The sequence below is a fragment of the Rhinopithecus roxellana genome, chromosome 8, assembly GCF_007565055.1.
Source record: "Rhinopithecus roxellana isolate Shanxi Qingling chromosome 8, ASM756505v1, whole genome shotgun sequence".
Taxonomy (NCBI): domain Eukaryota; kingdom Metazoa; phylum Chordata; class Mammalia; order Primates; family Cercopithecidae; genus Rhinopithecus; species Rhinopithecus roxellana.
The window spans coordinates 123,902,813-123,924,370 of NC_044556.1; the positions used below are offsets into that span (position 1 = coordinate 123,902,813).

Consider the following 21,558-nt stretch of genomic DNA (forward strand, 5'->3'; position numbering starts at 1 on the left):
CCCTGATCTTCTGCTATAACACATACTTAAGGTGCAGTCTTCTTTCCTAAATCAATACTTTACTATTGGTGTTGCTGCCAGTTATTTATTTAGAAAGAAAGTGAAAAAATGCCTAGGTAGTTTGATTGCAGCATACTAAATCCATAAATCTGGACGGAAGCCATGGAGTCTTACCTTTTCTGTGTCTGGCTTGGATGAACAACGACCTTATGCTTTCTATTACAGGACTAGTTGACCCAGTTCTTCATATTGGTTGCACATTAGAATTGTATAGGACCCCCTCTAGACATTTACATTTTATTGGTCTGTTGTGCATCCTGGGCTTTAGATGATTCTAATATGCAGCCAAGGTTGAGAATCACTCCCTGTGAAATCCCTAATGGTCTTTAGCAGGATAACATCAATGCAGTTCTCTTTGACCTGAAAATATCTTTATTGGTATTCCATGCAAGGCTCTCAATTCGAAGTGTACATTGGGCCAAGGCTTAGGTAGTAAAATGGATCATCCATTTGTCCTTAGAGTAATTCTGGAGGGAGATACTGTCATCCGTCCAGTTTCCTCTCTATACCAAATACAAAGTACACATAAGTAAGCAAAACAAATTTTCAAAGATCCTTCTCTAGAATCCTCGTTCCTTTGCATATGTAATTTCAGTGGAGATTTCTCAACTAGCTGAAATGGAGAACTTGAATTTATTAAAAGATCCCAAACTGCTTACAGCAGTTTCTATTTGTAAAATAAACAGTTAGCATTGTTAATGGAGAAAAGGAAGGATCCTGCTTGGGGTGATGGTAATATGTTTATTTGTCTCTTAGCCTGTCTTCTAAGTGGGATTTCAGTGTCAGTTCACTTCACTTTTCTTGGCTTGTTTTTTTGTGAATGAAATGAACTAGCTAAGGCTTAAGTATTTCTGAATAATATATGAAATATGAAATGAGTCATTTTAGGATCTTTGTTCTGGAATGTCAAAGACCTAACCAAGTACCTCCCAAATGAGGTTCCAGATTCATTCTTCTCACCCAGGGTAGTAAAGGTGTTTCAATGGGTTTGTTACTTGCCCATGGCAACCTCACACATGGTAATAGAGAGGGGAGAATTGTTTTATTACCCTAAAAAAGTGAGAACCACTGTTCAAACTAGCTACCAAGAGACTTCTAACTCATGAAGAAAATTTATATTTAAGAGCAAGTTCAAATGTAGTAGTCTCTCTTCTGAGAGTATTCTGGATACCACGGAAAGTTTCACTTATATATTGCCCACAAGTAATTGGTAATTTGAACTTCAGTAGGTAATATGTGCAAAGAGAAAAAGTAGGTCAAGGAGAAAGTTGGTTAGCGCAGAGGACTGATTAAGCATCAGTCTGAAATTTCATTAAAGTAGCACTAAGGCCTGGGTGTTTGCTTAGCATGTAAATGCTGCAGTGTCAGAGAAAATGCCTCTTATGCCTTAGAAAATTTGCTGAAGGCTCCCTGTTAATGGTGGAATAGAAAAGCAGTAGCCTTTGAGACTCCAAAGAGAGTAGCCCCCTTAGGGTTTTCATACTGAAGAACCTTGTGGAGTACTGTGAAACATTGTTGAACTTTATGCAAATTATACTGCACTGTATTTTAAGATTTTATGGGGGAGAGAGTGGAGGAGAGTGGGGAAGTAATGATAAAAGATAAATACGTAAACTTGTACTATATTTTAAGCAAGGAATGAAACAAATTCTCTCGCAGGAATTCCCTGTCAGCACTGTGAAGTTTGGTCAAGTTCGGCCTAATGGGTTGGCTTGCTGATTCCTCTTAAACCTCTAGGAAATCCTTTCTAAAACCGCAAAACAAACGTTAGTTTGAGTACTGTTTCACCACCCTGCTCCATCCCCCTACTCTCAACAAAAGAAAAGCATTCCCAAACTATAGGCAAAAGAAATGTGTTCTATCTCAGTCCATTAATTTTTCATCTGCTATAATCTGTGTTCACAGTTTTAGCACATTGCATTATTTTGTGATCTGATAGCAGAACATCAGGAACTAATGGCTTCCTTCCCTTTAAGAAACCTTAAAGTTAAAACTTTTTTTTTTTTTTTTTTTTTGAGACAGGGTCTTGATCTGTCACCCAGGGTGGAGTACAGTGGCACACTTACAATTCGCTGCAGCCTCCACCTACCAGACTCTATCCTCCTGCCTCAGCCTCCCAAGTAGCTGGAATACAGGCACGTGCCACCACACCCAGCTAAATTTTCTATTTTCTTTTAGAGACAGAGTCTCACTATGTTGCCCAGGCTGGCTCAAACTCCTGGGCTCAAGTGATCCTCCCACCTAGGACTCCCAGAGTTACAGGCGTGAGCCACTGTGCTTGGCCTAGAACTCTATTTTTGGCATTTCTTTCTAAATGAGTACATTGGAAGAACATTTAGGTTTCCAGGCTCCTCATAATTTCTGAACGGGACCCGTTCTGCTCTGCCTCTGAAAGGAGAAGAAAAGGCTGAAGGTTCAAAGATAGAAAAGTCAATGTAGCAGAAATTTGATTTCCTTCAGATGGACATAGTCTGAAAGAAATCTATCCAGCTGTTCTCTGTGGTGCTTACATGATGGGTGACAGCCGTCCCCATCTACCTGTCCCTGGCACTGTGCCTTCCCACTGGTCACTGTGAAAAGCAGATCACACTGGACTCAGAGGCCAGAATCCAGGACAAAATCCCCCTTCCTATCTTGAGCCCATCATGTCTTTGTATAGCTGTTAATGTAGCATTTACTTCTCTATGGGAAACTCTTGGGTTTTTAACCCAAGAAGAAATTGTAAAGCATTTAAACTAGTCAGAAAATAAGATTCTGATGGTAGCGATCAAATAAAGAGATGATAGGAAAATTTTACTTCCTCTCAGTTGATATTGATTGATAGCAAGGATCAACTACGCCCACCTCTTCCTAAGTTTTTAAAGGCTACCATAATATTTGTAAGCAACAAATTTATCTAACATTTTTTACAACTTGCTAATCAAGGAGGATTCATACTAAAACAGACAATCAGTTTCTAAAATGTTATCCCTGAAAGGGAATGGAATAGAGTATTTTTAGCTATAAGAACCTACCAGTCTGTTTTTTCCCTTTGAAAAAACTAATGTTTGAAATTTGTGTCTTTCATCTGAAGCAGTTACTCCATTAATAGTAAAGATGCCTCGGAAAAGTCAGTGAACCAGGATAGTGCTCTTGCACCACTGAGGGTGCTAGACTGGCTTTGTGCATCTTATTTCCTAAGAAAATCAGTTTTTATTATGACCTTAATTATAAATACCTATATATAGGAGTAGGATTTTCTCTCACCCAACCCTACTTTAATCATTATCACTTAAGTGTAAACCACCACCTCCCCCTCTTTTCCTTTACTGAAAAAAAATGCACTTTAATTCCTAAGGAGAGTGGCTGTTCCTGGCCCTGAAGCCAGATTACTTCAGGGGGAGAGTTAAGGAGGGAGAACTCTTGCCAGACCCTGTGAAATTAATCAAATTTCTTAATGTAAACACACAAGTAATAGCATCCACTTTAAAGTGGCCCCCACTCCATGCCAAAGGGGAAAAGAACCACCAAATCAAAAAAGATTTCTAAGTACCTGTCCTGATTTTGGAAGTTTCACTGAGGGAAAACTACCTATTTTCACAGCTACCAATTTGTCAGAAACTTTGGTGGTGGTTTGTGGGAGGCTGAGATTTTTTAAATTAAAAATCAAGTGAAAACACAAAGATCTAAAATGTCCTGATTTGTGTCATTTCTAAGTATCAGATTTGTTCTCCCTTCATTTGACAGATGTTCTCAGTCTCTCCTCCTGTAAGATTCTGTCCTTCCCCTGATGACAAGCCAATAGTTCTTGGTGGGGTTGCATGTCTCCTAGAGCCCCAGGACCCCTGTCGTGTCGGGGAAGGGGGGAGGGCAGGAGGGTGGGCAGAGACTCGGGTTGGGGGAGGGAGATTCAAAGAAAGAGTGAAAATATGGGTTTATATAAACATATTTAAAGCAGTTTAGCAAAAGCTTTCTCGTTGAACAGCTTTAAGAACAATGTGAATGAAATCTTAGCAACTTGGTTAGTAATCTGAAAAGTCTATTAATGTATACTTGAAATTCTGTTTGTATAAAAATGCATTTTCCTTTTTATTTTAACACTGTATAAAAGAACATTATGCATGTGAGTGGTTTGAGAATTAAATGGTTTAATACTCAGATTTGAATCTGTCTTTTCCATATATAGAAAGTTTGTTTACATTTGTTTTTATTGATATTTTTTAGTGTCGTGGAAATCCTGAGAATTCACTCTCCCATCCCTTTCTGGCTGTCTACCATCTTTCATCGCTGTCTCCCTCATTTTCTTGATCCAGACGTGGTTATGGGGCAAAGAACAACTTGAAGGCATCATTTAACCAAATGCCCCAATAGCATGTTTCCCCTTTCCTTGTCTTCATTTCAGATGCAGAGTCCATTTATAATGTGAGATGGGAGTAGTTGTATTTATTTTTACTTCTATTCACAAACCAAAATAGGAAGAGGTACAAAGAATAAGAACAGTTTAGCTCATACAAGGGTTGGCTACTCTGCCCATGAAGATAATAGTGTTCAGAGGAACTTCTCTTATAAAAACCAGGAAAGGCCTGTTGGCCTTGAAGGTCACCCTGTTGGGGTTTAGCGAACGGCCAGCAATCCCAATGGCGGTACTTGCAGCTGCTTCACTGCCTTCTTCATTTACCTGCAGGTCACATGGGAAATAAAACTACATTATCTACTCTGCCGTTCATCATTGGCGGGTAAATCATCCACAGACACAGCATTTCCTCAAATGCTTTTGTTTTCCAGTAAAAAAGTACATTTGGGTCAGCTTGGATTCCCTCCAGAATCCTACTTCTACTCATTCTTTCATGCAGATAATGTAAGGTACTTGTGTTTGTCCAAGCCTTGTGCTAGGTAATAAGTGTAAGAGTTCCATTAAGGTAACCCAGAAATCTGAATGTACACAGATTATCACATTTCTGGCTGGTACCATTGTAAATGGTTTTACAGCAGATTTTTTTGTACCAGGTCTAGAGGGAAACACCTTCAGAAAATTTTGCCTCAGGACCCAGAATATCACTAGAACTCTGTTTCTGCTCTTTTTTTTTTTTTTTTTTTTTTGAGACGGAGTCTCGCTCTGCCACCCAGGCCCAGGCTGGAGTGCAGTGGCCAGATCTCAGCTCACTGCAAGCTCCACCTCCCGGGTTTACGCCATTCTCCTGCCTCAGCCTCCCGAGTAGCTGGGACTACAGGCGCCCGCCACGTCGCCCGGCTAGTTTTTTGTATTTTTTAGTAGAGACGGGGTTTCACCGTGTTAGCCAGGATGGTCTCGATCTCCTGACCTCGTGATCCGCCCGTCTCGGCCTCCCAAAGTGCTGGGATTACAGGCTTGAGCCACCGCGCCCGGCCTGTTTCTGCTCTTAATGAAAGCACATGATTAACCAGCTGCCTGGGTTTTCTGGAGCTAGTTAATGATGTCTTCTCCTTCCCTCTCACTCTTCCTTCCCCTTCCTTTGTTCCTCCCTTCCTTACCTTCTCTCTCCAAATAGTATCTATTTCATGCTCATTCCAGGACTAAGTTTATTAGCAGACTAGAGTGTTTGCATGACCAGGATCCTTTTATTCAAATCGGGTCTGATTTTTAATGGCTTCTCAGATCTACAATTAGTTGGGGTCCTGTTTATTAAGGGTTCCCAAGGTTTTCAAAGAAAACGGCTTTGTTGTAAGAACCACAGAAAAATCTTACATCATTGTGTACTGGGCTCAGGTGGATAAAATGAATCCAGACCTCTGCTTCTTCCTAATAGTAACTCAAACCCCTCGAGGTCTGAGTTGACCACTTCTAATTGGAGTCCTTACAAGGGGATATTCAATGAGAGTTAAAACCCTGAGGACTCAATTTCCCTTGCAGTCTTCCTTTCTTTCTTCCAAAAATCCATATGAAAGAGGGTGTGAGCAGTGTCATCTTAACTTCCAAAACCATTAATGCAGCACTGGTAAAATCCCTTGTTCTGATCTCAATACCTCTACTCTTGCTATTGTCTTAAAGGTCATTGACATTCATTGTCCTATAGATTATATCCCCACAATGAGGATTTTTGCACATAGCCTTTCTGTCCACCCCAACTCCTGCTATCATTTGAGACAATTAAATTATCTCAGTAGGCTGGGCACGGTGGCCCATGCCTGTAATCCCAGCACTTTGGGAGGCCGAGTCAGGTGGATCACTTGAGGTCAGGAGTTTGAGACCATTGAACCCAGGAGGCGGAGGTTGCAGTGAACTGAGATCATGCCACTGCACTCCAGCCTGGGCGACAGAGCAAGACTCCATCTCAGTGAAAAAAAAGAAAAAAGAAATTCTCAGTAGGAGACCCATTCAACACCGTAGCCTCCCATTTCTTTCATCTCCTCACACCTAATGAGCATTACCACGTAAGCAAACCTGTCCATGGCTACACCCTGGACTTGCCATCTCAGAACTGCTCTACCTTTGAAATTATATTAATAGCATCCTTTTCTCAGACTATTACCTTGTGTTCTTTCAAGTTATCACATTTCCTCACTCCCGTTAAAATTCCACTTTCCTCTGAACCAGGCATTTCCTACTGAGCTTGATCCCTGGATCTATATTTGCTAGCACCATCCTCTGAAACCTTTCTTTTCGACTACAACCTTCATTCTTTTCGATTTCTTCAATTCTAGGAACTTCTCTACCATCGTCCCATCTCCTTTCCCTCACAGCCTGGCTCCTGCAAAGAATAGTCTATACCAGTGGTTCCCAAATCTCATTGTGCATAAGAATCCCCTGAGGAGTTTAGTACGTACACGGATTCTCAGGGCCCATCCCAGAATCTCCAAAGATAAAGCTCCCCAGATGACTGCTGCTGTTGGTCCATAGTTTAGTGTTTGCTTGAGAACAACTAGAACCAGAAGTTCCACAGGCTGTACACAGCTATTACTCTAACACAGGGTTCCACGCACACCTCAGCTGGGGGAACACTAGGTTAAGTGATATTCAACCGTTTTCTTTACTGTGGAACTTCTCAGACCTCAGCATGCCAGTGTGTACTGTTCATCTCTCACGAGAGGATATACATTTATTTGACCACCTTTTCATTTCCTCCAGTGTAGTCTAGTGCTCTAGTTGTCTGGAGCACACTTTAAGACACTGATACACACTCACCAGCTTCCCTTTCTTACCTTCCATTTGCTCTTCATCCATTACCATTAGGCATGTGGCCACACTGTTTTGTCATCAGGGAAAGGTAAACTATGGGCAGTCTCCAAACTTTTTTTTTTTTTTTAAGACTTTTTGGTAGAGACAAGGTCTACTATGTTGCCCAGATTGGTTGCGAACTCCTGGGCTCAAGTGATCCTTCCATCTCACCCTCCCAAGGTACTGGGGTTACAGGTGTGAACCACCATGCCCAGCCCTGGAGTCTTCTTACTAGATGCTATCCATTTTCTTAAAACTTCTCCCTGGGTTGGCTGGGTGCAGTGGTTCATGCTTGTAATCCCAGCACTTTGGGGGTGCCAAGGAGGTGGATCACCTGAGGTCGGGAGTTCAATACCTGCCTGACCAACATGGAGAAACCCTGTCTCTACTAAAAATACAAAAATTAGCCGGGCATGGTGATGCGTGCCTGTCATCCCAGCTACTCAGGAGGCTGAGGCAGGAGAATCGCTTGAACCAGGAGGCAGAAGTTGCAGTGAGCTCTCGCGCCACTGCACTCTAGCCTGGGCAAAGAGCGAACAAAGCTCCGTCTCAAAAAAAAAAAAAAAACCTTCTCCCTGGGTTTCTGCGACCCCATACTCTTCTGGTTCTCCTCATCCTGTAAATTCCTTCTTGATGGCCTTTGCTGGCTTCTTTTCCTATATCACCCTCCTAAATATTTGTGTTCCCGCTTGACCTGCTGCAGAAGAGGTAGTGGGAGGGAAGGCAGAACAATCACACCATGAGGGTTTCGGGGAGGGCTGTATTATAGCAGGCCTTGTGGAGGACTTTTGCAGGCCTTAACACTGGAAACAGGCCTTTTCCACATGTGTGTTCTGTTGTTCATGCATCTCCTGTCTGGACCCTAAGAGCTAGTGGAGCAAGAACTCCAGAGTTAGAAATCACATGAAATACTGAATAATAAAGTGGCAGAAAAGTAGCATAGGAAGAGAGAGTTGGGAGGTGTACTCACCTCAAGAAATGCCTTATGGAATGCATCTGAGACATAGAGGTCATCCCGGCCTTCTGCAACAATACCTGGAAGGAAGACCGGAGAAGGCTTTGTGAGATGGGAGAAAGTTGGCTTCAACTCACAGATGGGAATTCAGTTTGAATTAAGAGATCCTTTGAGGCTTTTTGAAACATAAGAAGAAATCCTAAATCTTCACCTAATCATACTCTCACAATGAATATGTTAAAAATAATAAAGTACTTTGGGGGCCGAGTGCAGTGGCTCACACCTGTAATCCCAGCACTTTGGGAGGCCAAGGCGTACAGATCACCTGCGGTCAAGAGTTTGAGACACTCTGACTAGTATGGTGAAACCTGTCTCTACCATGAAAATACAAAAATTAGCCAGGTGTGGTGGCGAATGCCTGTAATCCCAGCTACTTGGGAGACTGAGGCAGGAGAATCGCTTGAATTTGGGAGGCGGAGGTTGCAGTGAGCCAAGATCACGCCACTGCACTCCAGCCTGGACAACAAGAGCAAAACTCCATCTCAAAAAACAATAATAATAATAACAATAATAATAATAATAATAATAAATTACTTTGGGCTTGTTCGGCGTGGCTTCTGATAATTCATTCTCAGGCTTCAGCTCTTTGTGGGAGAGAGAAAGGGCAAGACTCTGTTCTTATAGAAAAAAACTCACTCCATCCAGACAGAACATCTTTCTTTCCAGTCTGGCAACATTTTTAGTTTTCTAAACTAGCTTAAAGAGAGCCCAATAGCGCAGTGACTCACAGCTGTAATCATAGCACTTTGGGAGGCCAAGGCGGGTAGATCACCTGAGGTTAGGAATTCAAGACCAGCCTGGCCAACATGGTGAAACCCCATCTCTACTAAAAATACAAAAATTAGCCGGGCATGGTGGCAGGCGCCTGTAATCCCAGCTCCTTGGGAGGCTGAGGCAGGAGAATCACTTGAACCCAGGAGGCGGAGGTTGCAGTGAGCTGAGATTACACCACTGCACTCCAGCCTGGGGGACAAGAGGGAGGCTTCATCTCAAAAAAAAAAAAAGGCCCTATAAAGATAAATCTAACTACTTAACATCAGAACCTTATTATATTATATTATTTATTTACTTAGCGATATGGCCTCACTCTGTTGCTCAGGCTGGAAAGCAGTGGTGACTACAGCATTGACCTCCCAGGCTCAGGCAATCCTCCCAGCTCCACCTCCCAAGAGGCTAGGACTGCAGGTGTGCACCACCATGCCTGGATAATTTTTTTTTATTTTTTGTGGAGACCATCCTCACTATGTTGTCCAGGCTGGTCTCAAACTCGTGGGCTTAGACAATCCTCCCACCTCGGCCTCCCAAAGTGCTGGGATTACAGGTGTGAGCCACCGTGGCCAGCCAACTTCTTTAAAAGATACTTTAATGCGCTGGGCGCAGTGGCTAACGCCTGTAATCCCAGCACTTTGGGAAGCCGAGGCAGGTGGATCACAAGGTCAAGAGTTCAAGACCATCCTAGACAACATGGTGAAACCCCGTCTCTACTAAGAACACAGAAATTAGCCAGGCGTGGTGGCACATGCCTGTAATCCCAGCTACTCAGGAGGCTGAGGCATAAGAATTGCTTGAACCCGGGAGGCAGAGGTTGTAGTGAGCCGAAATCACACTGCTGCACTCCAAACTGGGCAACAGAGTGAGACTCTGTCTCAAATAATAATAATAATAATAATAATAATAATAATAATAATAAACGTCAGTGAGGCCTGTGTAATGGGAACCAAATTTCCCCAGCTCTTAATATCTGTGTCTTTGCTCTGAATTCCAATGCCCTTTCAAATTCCTCTCCACCTGGTCCCGTCTCCTGTACCTGATACAGACTCACAGGGCACCAGTGATGGCTGGGCCCATGGAGATCCAAGAACGAACTTCCCTTTTACAGAAGAGGAAACGGAGACCTCAAAAGGAAAAGAGATGTCCACAAGTTAGCAGTAGAAACTAGGATCAGAATCCAGGAGTCCTGACTTGTTGCTCCTTTCTATTCTTTCTCCAACTCTTCCACTTTTGGTCAGACTACCTTGTGGGTAGAGAAGGGAGGAAACTCCTTCCTAGACAAACCTGGGAGTTTGGACTTTTCAGGGCTGAACAGATCGACAAGGCCCATGTCTTGCAGCTGCTCCTTCAAACTGAAGCCGTCCTCAATGCGGAAGCGGGGCATGTGGACCACCAGCATCATCTCCTCCAACTCATCCAGCCACTCCTGCAGCACGTCTGGGGTGAGTTCCTGCTCCACCTTGGTAAGGCTCTTCTCAGGCTTGGGCAGGATGAGCACCATGGTGATGTCATCACCCTTGAAGGGCAACTCAAGCACCTGGGTGCCTTCAGCCACACGCCGATAACGGAACTTGGCTTCCTGGTACATCATAGACGCTGAACACGACTCTCCATCAGCCTTGTAGAACGGTTCCATCCTTGTGTTCTCAGGGCTAAACTTTGACTTCCACAGGCCCTGGAAGAGAATCACAAAGTGAGAACAAAAACCTTCATAGGAGGATATTTACTGACACAAGACATATTCATATTATAGTGTTACATTAATATTAATTATTTGGAAACAAGACTGGAGGAATATGCACAAAAAGGTTAATAATGACTGTATCAGAATGATGGAATTATGAGTAGGTTTTTCTCTGTGTACTTTTCTGTATTTCCCCAGATTTTCAGCAGTGAGTGTTTGCTTTTATAATCAGAAAAATAAAACCAAAACCAAGAACAATCTACAGGCCTCTCTGCAAGTCTCTTCTTGAGTTTAAATCTAATTGCCTTATGCTGTTTGCCTTCCACCAACCTCTTTTCTTTTCTTTTTTTTTTTTTGAGACGGAGTTTTGCTCTAGTCGCCCAGGCTGGAGTGCAATGGCACAATCTCGGCTCACTGCAACCTCCGCCTCAGGGTTCAAGCAATTCTCCTGCCTCAGCCTCCCAAGTTGCTGGGATTACAGGCACCTGCCATCACGCCCGGCTAACTTTTTGTATTTTTAGTAGAAATAGGATTTCGCCATGTTGGTCAGGCTGGTCTCAAACTCCTGACCTCAGGTGATCCACCCTCCTTGGCACCCCCAAAGTGCTGGGATTACAGGCCTGAACCACTGCGCCCGGCCCCACCAACCTCTTTTCTAAGGGCCAACCTCCAAAGTCCTGGGCTCTGCCAGACACAGACACAGGTAACAGAGGATAAGCCCTGACTGACTTCCTTTTCAAACTGGGAGGGACCCTGAGATAGAAGACAGACTTTTGAAAATTACCATTCTTTATCACTTTCTAGCTCTGTAATTTGGGGACAAGCCATTTAACTCTTCTTCTTTTTTGGGTGGGGGGCCAAGGTCTCAATCTGTGCCCCATGTTGGAGTGATGCAATGGCAAGCTCATGGCTCACTGCAGCCTCAACCTCCCAGGCTCAAGCTATCCTTCCACCTCAGCCTCCCAGGTGGCTAGGACTACAGGTGTGTGTAACCATGCCTAGCTAACTTTTTTAGTTTTTGTAAAGACGGGATCTCCCTGTGCTGCCCACGCTGATCTTGAGCTTCTGTGCTTGAGTGATCCTCCTGCTTCAGTTTCCCAAAGTGCTGGGATCACAAGTGTGAGTCATCATGCCTGGCCCATTTAACTCTTCTGAGTAGTGGTTTCTTATCTGTAAAACTAGGAGCTGGTGATAGCTAATATTTATAGAATATGCTTACTGCCTGCCAGGCACTTTTCTAAGCATTTAACTTACACCTTATTTACATGCAGTAACTACCTCAATATCCCTATGTGGTAGATGTACCATTATTACCACATTATAGATGCAGAAATTGGAGCATAGAAAGATCTCGGGTAACTCACCCAAGTTCACATGGTCAGAAATGGAAGAGTCAGTATTTAAAATTAAGTAATCTGTCCGAGTGGCCCAGGTTTCATTTGTGATGTGAGAATCAGGAGGGCTAATAAATGTCGAATTCTTCTGCAAACTGTAAAGGGCAAATTCACATGGTGGAAATACAGTCTGCTCTATCCTTGGAGAGGGGAAAACCGTAAGAAACAGGGCGACTGACAGCAGCAGCGACTGGCTAATCCTCTGGGCCCTGTGGGAGGGAATAATGTACCGGGAGGCACATCCCAGGATGGGCAAAGTATGCCACAATTCTACCCGCCTTAAACTGGTGGCCTCCTGAGTGTCAGCGGTCTGCTTATTCCCACTCCCCTCTTCCTTTTCCTTCCCAAATGTAGTCAAGTTGACACAGTCTTCAGAACACTACTCTGAGGAAAACAAGGCCTTCTGCATCGGTAAATAATAGCACCTCCCCTAAGTCTGAGGTGAGCCTGTCACCTAGAAGCTCAGAAGATTTAAGCTAAACCTGGATTATACAGGAAAGAAAACTTTTTTTTTTTTTTTTTTTTGAGACGGAGTCTCGCTCTGTCGCCCAGGCTGGAGTGCAGTGGCCGGATCTCAGCTCACTGCAAGCTCCGCCTCCCAGGTTCACGCCATTCTCCTGCCTCAGCCTCCCGAGTAGCTGGGACTACAGGCAAGAAAACATTTTTTAAAAAGATAAAATAGGCCAGGCGCAGTGGCTCACGCCTGTAATCCCAGCACTTTGGGAGGCCAAGGCAGGCCGATCATCTGAGGTCAGAAGTTCGAGACCAGCCTGGCCAACATGGTGAAACCCCATCTCTACTAAAAATACAAAAATTAGCTGGGCATCGCGGTGTGCGCCTGTAATCCCAGCTACTTGGGAGGCTGAAGCAGGAGAATTGCTTGAACTTGGGAGGCGGAGGTTGCAGTGAGCTGATTGCACCATTGTACTCTAGCCTGGGCGGCAAGAGCAAGACTCCATCTCAAAACAAAAAACAAAAGATAAAATATATAAAAATAAATTTTAAAAACTAAAATTTAGGCAAAGGGAACTTTGACTCATTATAGAAGCTGCTCCAGGTGATGGGAAAAAAATTGCAGCGCCGAAGATCGTGAACACATTGACTCTGTCATTTCATTCCAGTTTTCAAAATGGAGTTAACTGGACAGCAGAATCACATATATATGAGAGTTTGTCACTGCGCACACCTTGCAGTGGGACATGATGGGTTTGTTTGCGTGCCCACTCTGCCGTCAGCCTGGGGACACTACCACACCTCCCTGGACGGTGGCCCAGCAGCCATGGTTCAAACGGTTCTGGGCTCTCAGCAAATGTTTATGTCTGCCCAGACCATGCATGGACCATTTCTCAGAAAGGATCTACCTACACATGCCCAGTAGTGTTAAAGAGGGTAAGCTGGCCGCGTGTGGTGGTTCATGCCTGTAATCCCAGCACTTTGGGAGGCCACGGCAGAAGGATTGCTTGAGCCCACGAGTTCAAGACCAACCTGGGCTGTGGCATACAAAAGAATCAAAAACTTCACCTCCCATGTGCACTTGTCGGGAGGCCAAGGTGGGAGGATCATTGGGATGGCTGGGATCACTGGGAGGTCAAGGCTGCAGTGAGCTGTGATTGTGCCACTGCACTCCAGCCTGGGTGACAGAGTGGGATTCCGTATTTAAACAATAAATAAAATAAAATAAAATAAATGGAGGCGAGGAGGAAATAAGGCAGGGACAAGGAGGCAGAAGCAGGCGCTTTGGAGAAGTTGGTTCAGCTCTCTGCCTTCTACTGTCGGAATCTGTTCATGTAGTCCTTAGGCTTTTTTTGCCCATTTGGATTGACCTGCCCTGCTGACCTGTGTAGCTTTAGGCAGTCCATTTGCCCTCTCAGGGCTTCGGTCTCACCATTCAAAAAACCAAAGGGCGGGAGCGGGGTCAGGCGCGGTGGCTCACATCTGTAATCCCAGCACTTTGGGAGGCCGAGGAGGGCGGATCACAAGGTCAGAAGATCGAGACCATCCTGGCTAACACGGAGAAACCCCCTTCTCTACTAAAAAAAAAATACAAAAAGTTAGCCAGGCGCGGTGGCGGGCGCCTGTAGTCCCAGCTACTTGGGAGGCTGAGGCAGGAGAATGGCGGGAACCCGGGAGGCGGAGCTTGCAGTGAGCCAAGATGCGCGTTTCAAAAAAAAAAAAAAAAAAAAAAAAAAAGGCCGGGCGCGGTGGCTCAAGCCTGTAATCCCAGGACTTTGGGAGGCCGAGATGGGCGGATCACGAGGTCAGGAGATCGAGACCATCCTGGCTAACACGGTGAAACCCCGTCTCTACTAAAAAATACAAAAAACTAGCCGGGTGTGGTGGCGGCGCCTGTAGTCCCAGCTACTCGGGAGGCTGAGGCAGGAGAATGGCGTGAACCCGGGGAGGCGGAGCTTGCAGTGAGCTGAGATCCGTCCACTGCACTCCAGCCCAGGCGACAGAGTGAGATTCCGTCTCAAAAAAAAAAAAAAAAAAAAGGCGGGGGGTAAGCTGAAGAGCAAGAGGAAGTCCCCGGGGTCTCTCCAGGGTCATTCTGAGTACCTTGAAGTAAATGGTGTTAACCAGCACCAGAACAGTGAGCTCGTTGATGGCTTCCGGGGGAATGACATTGGTGATTCGGCCTTCGGTCTTATTGGACACCCATTTGTTGATGGCTGCTCTGGATTGCTCTGCATTTTCCTGAGGAGAACAGAAAATAAACCTACTCACCTGTGCTATTCAATTGGCTTCCCCATTTTCCCAGGCAGCGTTTTATTTTTCTCACCATCCCTCTGCCCTTTCCCACCATTCGATTAAGAAGCCATGGTTCGAATCCAAATTGGGGAAACCTCACATATCTAATGTAGTTCCATGAATCTTTTCTGTAGTTAATAAATATTATCAGAAGAAAAAGAACAAAAAGAAATAAGAAGAAATCAAGGAAAAGAAGGAAGATGAAAACAGTCTGGGAAAAATAAGATAAAATATTATTTTCTCTGACTTTGGAAAACCTGAACTCACAAAAGTAGAGTTTCCAAGGCATGTTCCAGGGAAAGCAATGAATGATTGCAGGTTATATGGGGTTGGCAGGTTATACGGAGGAGAGAAATGCCCGTGCAGTCAAATACATTTGAGGAATGCTGACTGAATAAAGCCAACAGATTTCTTTGTTGCGGAGTTTCTCAGAACCTTCATAGGCCCATGTTCTTCATGAATCTCCAAGAGGAGAATATAACATGCATCATGTACCAACTTTATTTGACCATGATAACTGTTCAAATTAAGTAAGATATCTTGTAGGACTAGCACCTTCAAAACACCCTTTGGTATATATTTGAAGTTGGTGGATGGAATGAAGAATTGATTATTTATTCACGTTTTTCTGGGCAGTCACTACAAGCTAAGCATGGATACCATTGATTTCTCAGGTTTCAAGTAAGAATAACTATTCCAGGGGTTCTGACTTGTAGTCAGCCCTCCAACAGTCTTCAGCAGCAAAGCAGTGTGAATTTGGATGCTGTTTCTCCACCTCCTCAATCTCTGAGTGGAGAGGAAGAACTCGGAGGTCAGGGGTAACATCTGCAACTCACCTTGAAGTCCAGGGGCTGGAGCTTGGCCCCATATACCAACTCACTGATGTCCTGGTAGGTCTCATTGAAGGTAAGGGATTTGTCTCCAAAAAGGCGATTGGCTGATACTAACTTGGAGGATTTGTTGGCTTTTCGATAGAGTCGGCAGTTCAGTTTGGCAAAGAAGAAGTGGATCTGATCAGATGTTTTCTCAGATATGGTGTCAAACTTAAATACCTACAGAAGTCAAAAAAAATGGTGGTGAGTTTGGTTGGCAGCCTGGCTAACGTGGGTGGTGAGCACAGGCTGGTCAGTCTCTGACTAATAGCCACCTCAGTTGTGAACTCCTTCAAGCACAGTACCTGGGACAGCATAAATGCTCAACTCTTGTGTTCTGATGAATAAAGGGATAAAAGAAGAATGAAGGGTAGGAAGGAAAAAGGGAAAAAGAGAGACTAGGTCACCACTAAAGTCTCTAAAGGGCTCTAGATCAACACACAGATGTTTTCTTGCTGGAATGGGATGGAAATGGGAAAAGTCCTCTTGGTGATTCTGGACAGAGAAGAGAATCAGGACAGTGTCCTTTCTTGTAGCAAACACTTTTGTGGCATCTCCTGGGGCCAGCTGCTCATGGAGGCTCTGGGATACTGGTGGTAGGGGTGAAAAAGGAAGAGTGAATCTATCAGCAAGGGATTAAACAGGCCCAGAATCCAAGAGTCTCAGGGTTGAAAACGACTTAGAAGTCATCCATGCTTTGAAGATGGAATCCCCCAGTGCCCACCTTCACCATCCGCCAAGGCAAATGGGTGAGGCTGTTCCCCTCCTGCCCTTCCCATGCTCTCTCCTCAGGCTACAAAAGGCCTTTTGGTTTTATCTGTTCTCTGCCTTTGGTTTTCCTGATTTTGTTCCAACAGGCACTTTTTTTTGTGGGGGGGATTATGCTTTTGATCAAAAGCTTGGTGCTGAATTTCTCTTTTCTCCAGAGAGATTCAGTCTCACCCTGCTTTCGAACACATGGCGTTTGTGTAGAGGGGAGGACCCAAGGAACATGTGTGGTTTGGAAGCAGCAGTGTTCTGTTCTTCTTGTAGGAAGGGTTACATTTAAGATCTTACTTGGGGACAGAGACATGAGGGATATGGAAGTGCTTTGAGACCAGTACCAATATATACAAAAATGACTGAAGGGCCCAGAGAAGGCAGTACTAAGTGTCTTAAGGGTTTTTAAACCTACAGTTTCTTTTGGGGAGTGAAGACTTGGGTTAACTCATCCCAGAGCCCTGAGCAAAGGTGATGAAGTTCCATGGAAACTGACCACTAGAATAGAAGGAACCCTTCTAAGAACCACAGACTTCAGTGTCCAAGGTCCAAATAAGCACTGTATACCATCTTGAAGGGACTCATGCCTCCCTATTGATGAACTCTGCCTCCAAAGTGTGATCCAACCTGAAGAAAGACTGTCAGGCAGCCAAGCCAAGGACAGATTAAAGATCTAGGGTTTCCATCCATGACTTATCATAGCCCCAGAGGCCAATAGTGATCAATCAATCCATGACGCTTCATCTTATCATGCCCTACTTCCCTCCCAGGAAAGGCAGTGGGGAAAAGGGGGTGCGAACTAAGTCACTGAGCTGAAATGATCCATACTTCCCAGAGCCAGAAAACACTCTCACGTCCTTGAGGCTTCTCTTGACTTTCCTGGGCCCCTGGTCTCAATATACCATCCTAGGCTGGGTGTGGTGGCTCCCACCTGTAACCCCAGCACTTTGGGAGGCCAAGGCGGGCAGATCACTTGAAGTCAAGAGTTTGAGGCCGGGCGCAGTGGCTCATGCCCATAATCTCAGCACTTTGGGAGGCCAAGGCAGATGAATCACGAGGTCAGGAGTTCAAGACCAGCCTGGCCAACATGGTGAAACCCTGTCTCTACTAAAAATAAAAAATGGTGCCAGGCGCCTATAATCTCAGCTACTCAGGAGGCTGAGGCAGAGAATTGCTTGAACCCGGGAGGTGGAGGTTGCAGTGAGCCGAGATTGCGCCACTGCACCCCAGCCTAGGTGATAAAGCGAGACTCCGTCTCAAAAAAAAAAAAAAGAAGAGTTTGAGACCAGCCTGGCCAACATGGTGAAACCCCATCTCTACTAAAAATACAAAAATTAGCTGGGCGTGGTGGCGTGTGCCTGTAATCCCAGCTACTCAGGAGGCTGAGGTGGGAGAATTGCTTGAACCCGGGAGGCGGAGATTGCAGTGAGTCGAGACTGCACCACTGCACTCCAGCCTGGGCAATAGAGTGAGACTCCATCTCAAAAAATAATAATATTCATAATAATATCCTGGCATTTTTTTCCACAAGAGCCCATATGCCTGTTGTCACCAGATGGAAAAGCTCCTCTTCTTCTGCCAGAGGAGGGACTGGCACAACTCATTGCCTGGCACAGAGGAAGTGCTGAATGAATAAATAAATAATGATCAAATTAATGAGTAAACATATAGATGAAAAAATTACTAAAGAGAGAAGTTGAAAGAGAGAGAAGCCCTCCCCCATTGCAAGGTCGCTCAAAACAGGAAACCAGGATTTAAAAAGCAGATATCCAGGTGGTAATTCCTTGGCTAATTTTTTTAAAAATGGTTTTCAAAGGGAATTATAACACATGAAGTAGTGATTCAAAGGGAATCGTAATGCATAAAGAGAGCTCTTAGTGGCCTGCAGTGTTGGTTGAGGAGTCACTGGACTTGGACCTATGCAAGCCCCAAAGGTGCTCCTAGCAAGGTGGCTGGGCAGAAGACCTTTGGGTCGTACCTCCATCAGTTGCTTGAGGGTGTCATTACAGGCACCCAGCTTGGTCATAGCAAAAGCCGTGGAGACACTCAGGGGTGACAGGAAAATGTTATCCTTGTCATTCTTGGAATCTGCCAGGTGCTGATAGAAAGTGGTAGCAAAGCGGGAATTGGCCTTGGATAGTTCCCAGACGCGCCGGTTGGTGGCCTCGGGGATCTTCTGTTCTGGGCCCTCATCCTCAGTTGCCTTCTTCTCCGGGGAGCGGTAAATGCACATGGGATTCATGGGAATGTCCCGTGGCTTGGCTGTGCAGATGTCCACAGGGCTCCCGTGACAGGTCACACAGTCCCAGAGGCCAATGAGCAGCAAGGACAGAAGATAAACCTTCCTGCAAGGGGGCAAAATGCCAAGTTAAGCTAGACTGCAACCCCTAGCCCCACTGCCCACCACAGGGTTGCCTCAGTAAAGCAGAGGATTCCAGCCCACCTGGTGTGGCCAAGAGAAGGGCTAAAGTCTTTGAACCAAGTACAAGGGCCCAGGCTGAACCTAGAACAGGTTCAGTCCTAAACTTCTTGCCAGGGGATAGTTCAGTTGCCTGGACATGGTCATGTTGGAATTAGAATCAACTGATGGCTATTTGAAGTATTATGTGCTCAATTTCCCCATGCTGGGAGAAAAAAGAATGCGAAGCTTCCTGTTTGTGACATGGAACATGCGTGCCTAAAAAATCGTCTGGGAACTTTAGTGCCCAGTGAAGAGTCAGGGCGGTAGGGGGAGCCACCTACAGAAACTGTTTGGGGAAGGACTCTGATAGGTGCAACAGAGAGATTTCAGCAACACAAGAGAGGTAAGAGAAAATGGATGCAGCAAAGGCGATATCTGGCCAGGCGTGGTGGCTCACGCCTGTAATCCTAGCACTTGGGGAGGCTGAGGCGGGCAGATCACTTGAGGTTGGGTGTTCAAGATCAGCCTGAACAGCATGGTGAAACCCCATCTCTACTAAAAATACAAAACTTAGCTGGGTGTGGTGGTGCACACCTGTAGTCCCAACCTACTGGGGAGACTGACGCAGGAGACTTGCTTGAACCCAGGAGGCGAAGGTTGCAGTGAGCTGAGATTGCACCACTGCACTCCAACCTGGTGGACAAAGTGAGACTCTGTCTCAAAACAACACCAGCAACAACAAAACAATGGCAACATCTGTGTGCTGAAGATTCCCACATATCTAGCTCCAGCCCTAACCCTTCCACTGAGCTCCAGACTGACTATTTGCTGGATAATTCCACCAGAAACTCCTACAAGTTCTTTAGGGAAGCAGGGACAAAGTGACCTGGTAATTAATTCTCCCCGAGGTGCCTGCTCCTCGTGTCCTCCAGCTCAGTGAATGGGATCAGTGAATTCAGTACAGAAACCCGAAAATCACCCTGGATTCCTCTCTCTCTCCTCCTCGTTTAGTCAAACCCCAGAGTCAATCAGTTCTGTTTTTTTACTCTTTCACCAGTTATTGCCACTGCTTTAGTTCAGGCTCTCATCCTTTTTTGTTGCCTGGAATTTTTAATAGTCTCCAACATGGATTCAATGAAGGTAAACTAAGTTAATTTCACCTTTTAAAAAAATGAGGTAGTTGGGACACTGGATGAAGCAAATCAAGAGATAAAGTCTCTTGTAATATTTTTTGTAGATAAGACAAGGGTGGGCTGCCTCCAGCTGGTTTAGGGTCCCTGGGTGTACAGAAGGGAATCCGTCTGTGGGTACTGGATCTTTCCATCTTCTCCTGGGAGAGAAAGAGAGGCGCCCAGTGCAGATTCACAGACGTGGTCTGCTAGGCAAGCGTGGGGCTGGCTGGAAGCTGGGGCAGCTGAGAGGGACTTGCCTTCTTGCGTGGTCTGAGTCCAGTTCTGCAGCCCTTTCAAGAACAGAGGTGCAAAGCGGGAAAGAAGCAGAGGCACCAAGGGAGATGTGGAAGGCAGGCTGAAGTAGCAGAGAGAGAGAGAGAGAGAGGAGAGGACCCTGCCATTCATCTTCCCATCTCCACTGCCTTCGGTTGCCCACTTTGTCCTTCAGCTACATTTGGAAATGCAATTCGAGGCTGAGTGGACCCTGGGAGGGCTATGAAGCACAAATTAAAACCAAGACAGTTGTGCCACCGCCCCATTTCTAGCCTCCTGTGACAACTCAGATGAAGAAAGGAATGTGTGTGGCATTGAGGGAGGGACAGCTCTCACTGTGAGAAAAGGAAGCAGTTTCGGCCCTTTAGTCAAAGGTCGCTGGGACCTTCGGTGGGGGCAGAGTGGAGTGGATCTGAGTGGAAGAAGGAGCAAACAGGGAGTGAGAAGGTCCTCGTGGGTAACATTTGCACTCTTCCCGGATGTACGGCAGGCCCTGGGGATTCGCCTTGGAGCATCCCCTGGATTCTGTGAGTGCTGGCGTCCTGCACAGCATCTTTACACCAGGGATGACATCCCCCTTGTTTCTTAGGCTAGGGACCCAAGGTGTGGCTTAGGAAAGGCCTTACCCCAAGAGGGGAGGTGGGAGGGAGGGCGCTTGAAATGACGTCTTCCAAACTGGTCTTTGACTGTAACTACCAGGGAGAGGGCCTGGTCTTCTCAAAGGTGTTAGAGGTCATTCCTGTGAGTCCTTTGGAGGTCAGAAAATGCAGTGAGGGCAGCCAAGGGGAAAGCTCACCCCTCTTACCTTTTTCCAGAGGCTACGGTTCCTATCACATTGGAATACATGGTCGCTAATCTTCCACAGGGCTGGGCAAGTGGAGATGGTGTGGTCTGAGGCAATCTGTCTGAAAACTGGTTCTTTCCTCTAAATCTCACCAAGGTTCCAGAGGCCAGGGTGCAGCAGGGAGCTGGTCAGGATGGGGAACTGAGGTCAAAGGCTGATGACCAGTTCCCAGGGTTAAGCAAAGTGTAGAGCCCAGTGTTGTTTAATTAGTAGAGAAGTTTCAAAGTTCAATCAGGCCCAGGGAAAGCCTGAGCCACCTCTCTTGCCCACACTCCCTCACTCTCCTCCTCAGCTTTATGGAAAAGGAAAAGGAGAGCATGTTCGTACCTTCAAACTTGGTTAGGAAATACATGACTGAGGAGAAATTTGTCTGCAGGATTTTTTCTTTTCG

At 45.5% G+C, this 21,558-nt stretch overlaps 1 protein-coding gene across 1 annotated transcript; it reads right to left on the reverse strand.

Moving 5' to 3' along the window:
* Nucleotides 1-4,252: 4,252 nt before the first annotated feature.
* Nucleotides 4,253-21,303, reverse strand: SERPINC1 (serpin family C member 1). The gene is made up of 7 exons (XM_010367373.2): nt 21,129-21,303; nt 18,456-18,822; nt 15,683-15,898; nt 14,655-14,792; nt 10,305-10,695; nt 8,205-8,269; nt 4,253-4,717 (listed from the first exon to the last, which is right to left on the reverse strand). Exons 1-7 carry the CDS (start codon nt 21,167-21,169, stop codon nt 4,541-4,543), a joined length of 1,395 nt encoding a protein of 464 aa, XP_010365675.1. The 5' UTR covers nt 21,170-21,303; the 3' UTR covers nt 4,253-4,540.
* Nucleotides 21,304-21,558: the final 255 nt, after the last annotated feature.

What these genes read in the sequence shown, in the direction of transcription:
- SERPINC1 (XM_010367373.2), bottom strand. Translation starts at nt 21,169, where the DNA reads ATGTATTCCAATGTGATAGGAACCGTAGCCTCTGGAAAAAG. An exon ending in ACCGTAGCCTCTGGAAAAAG is followed by an intron (nt 18,823 to 21,128) that starts GTAAGAGGGGTG and finishes GCCCCCTTGCAG; the next exon opens with GAAGGTTTATCTTCTGTCCT. An exon ending in TGAAAAGTCCAAACTCCCAG is followed by an intron (nt 8,270 to 10,304) that starts GTTTGTCTAGGA and finishes TCTTCCTTCCAG; the next exon opens with GTATTGTTGCAGAAGGCCGG.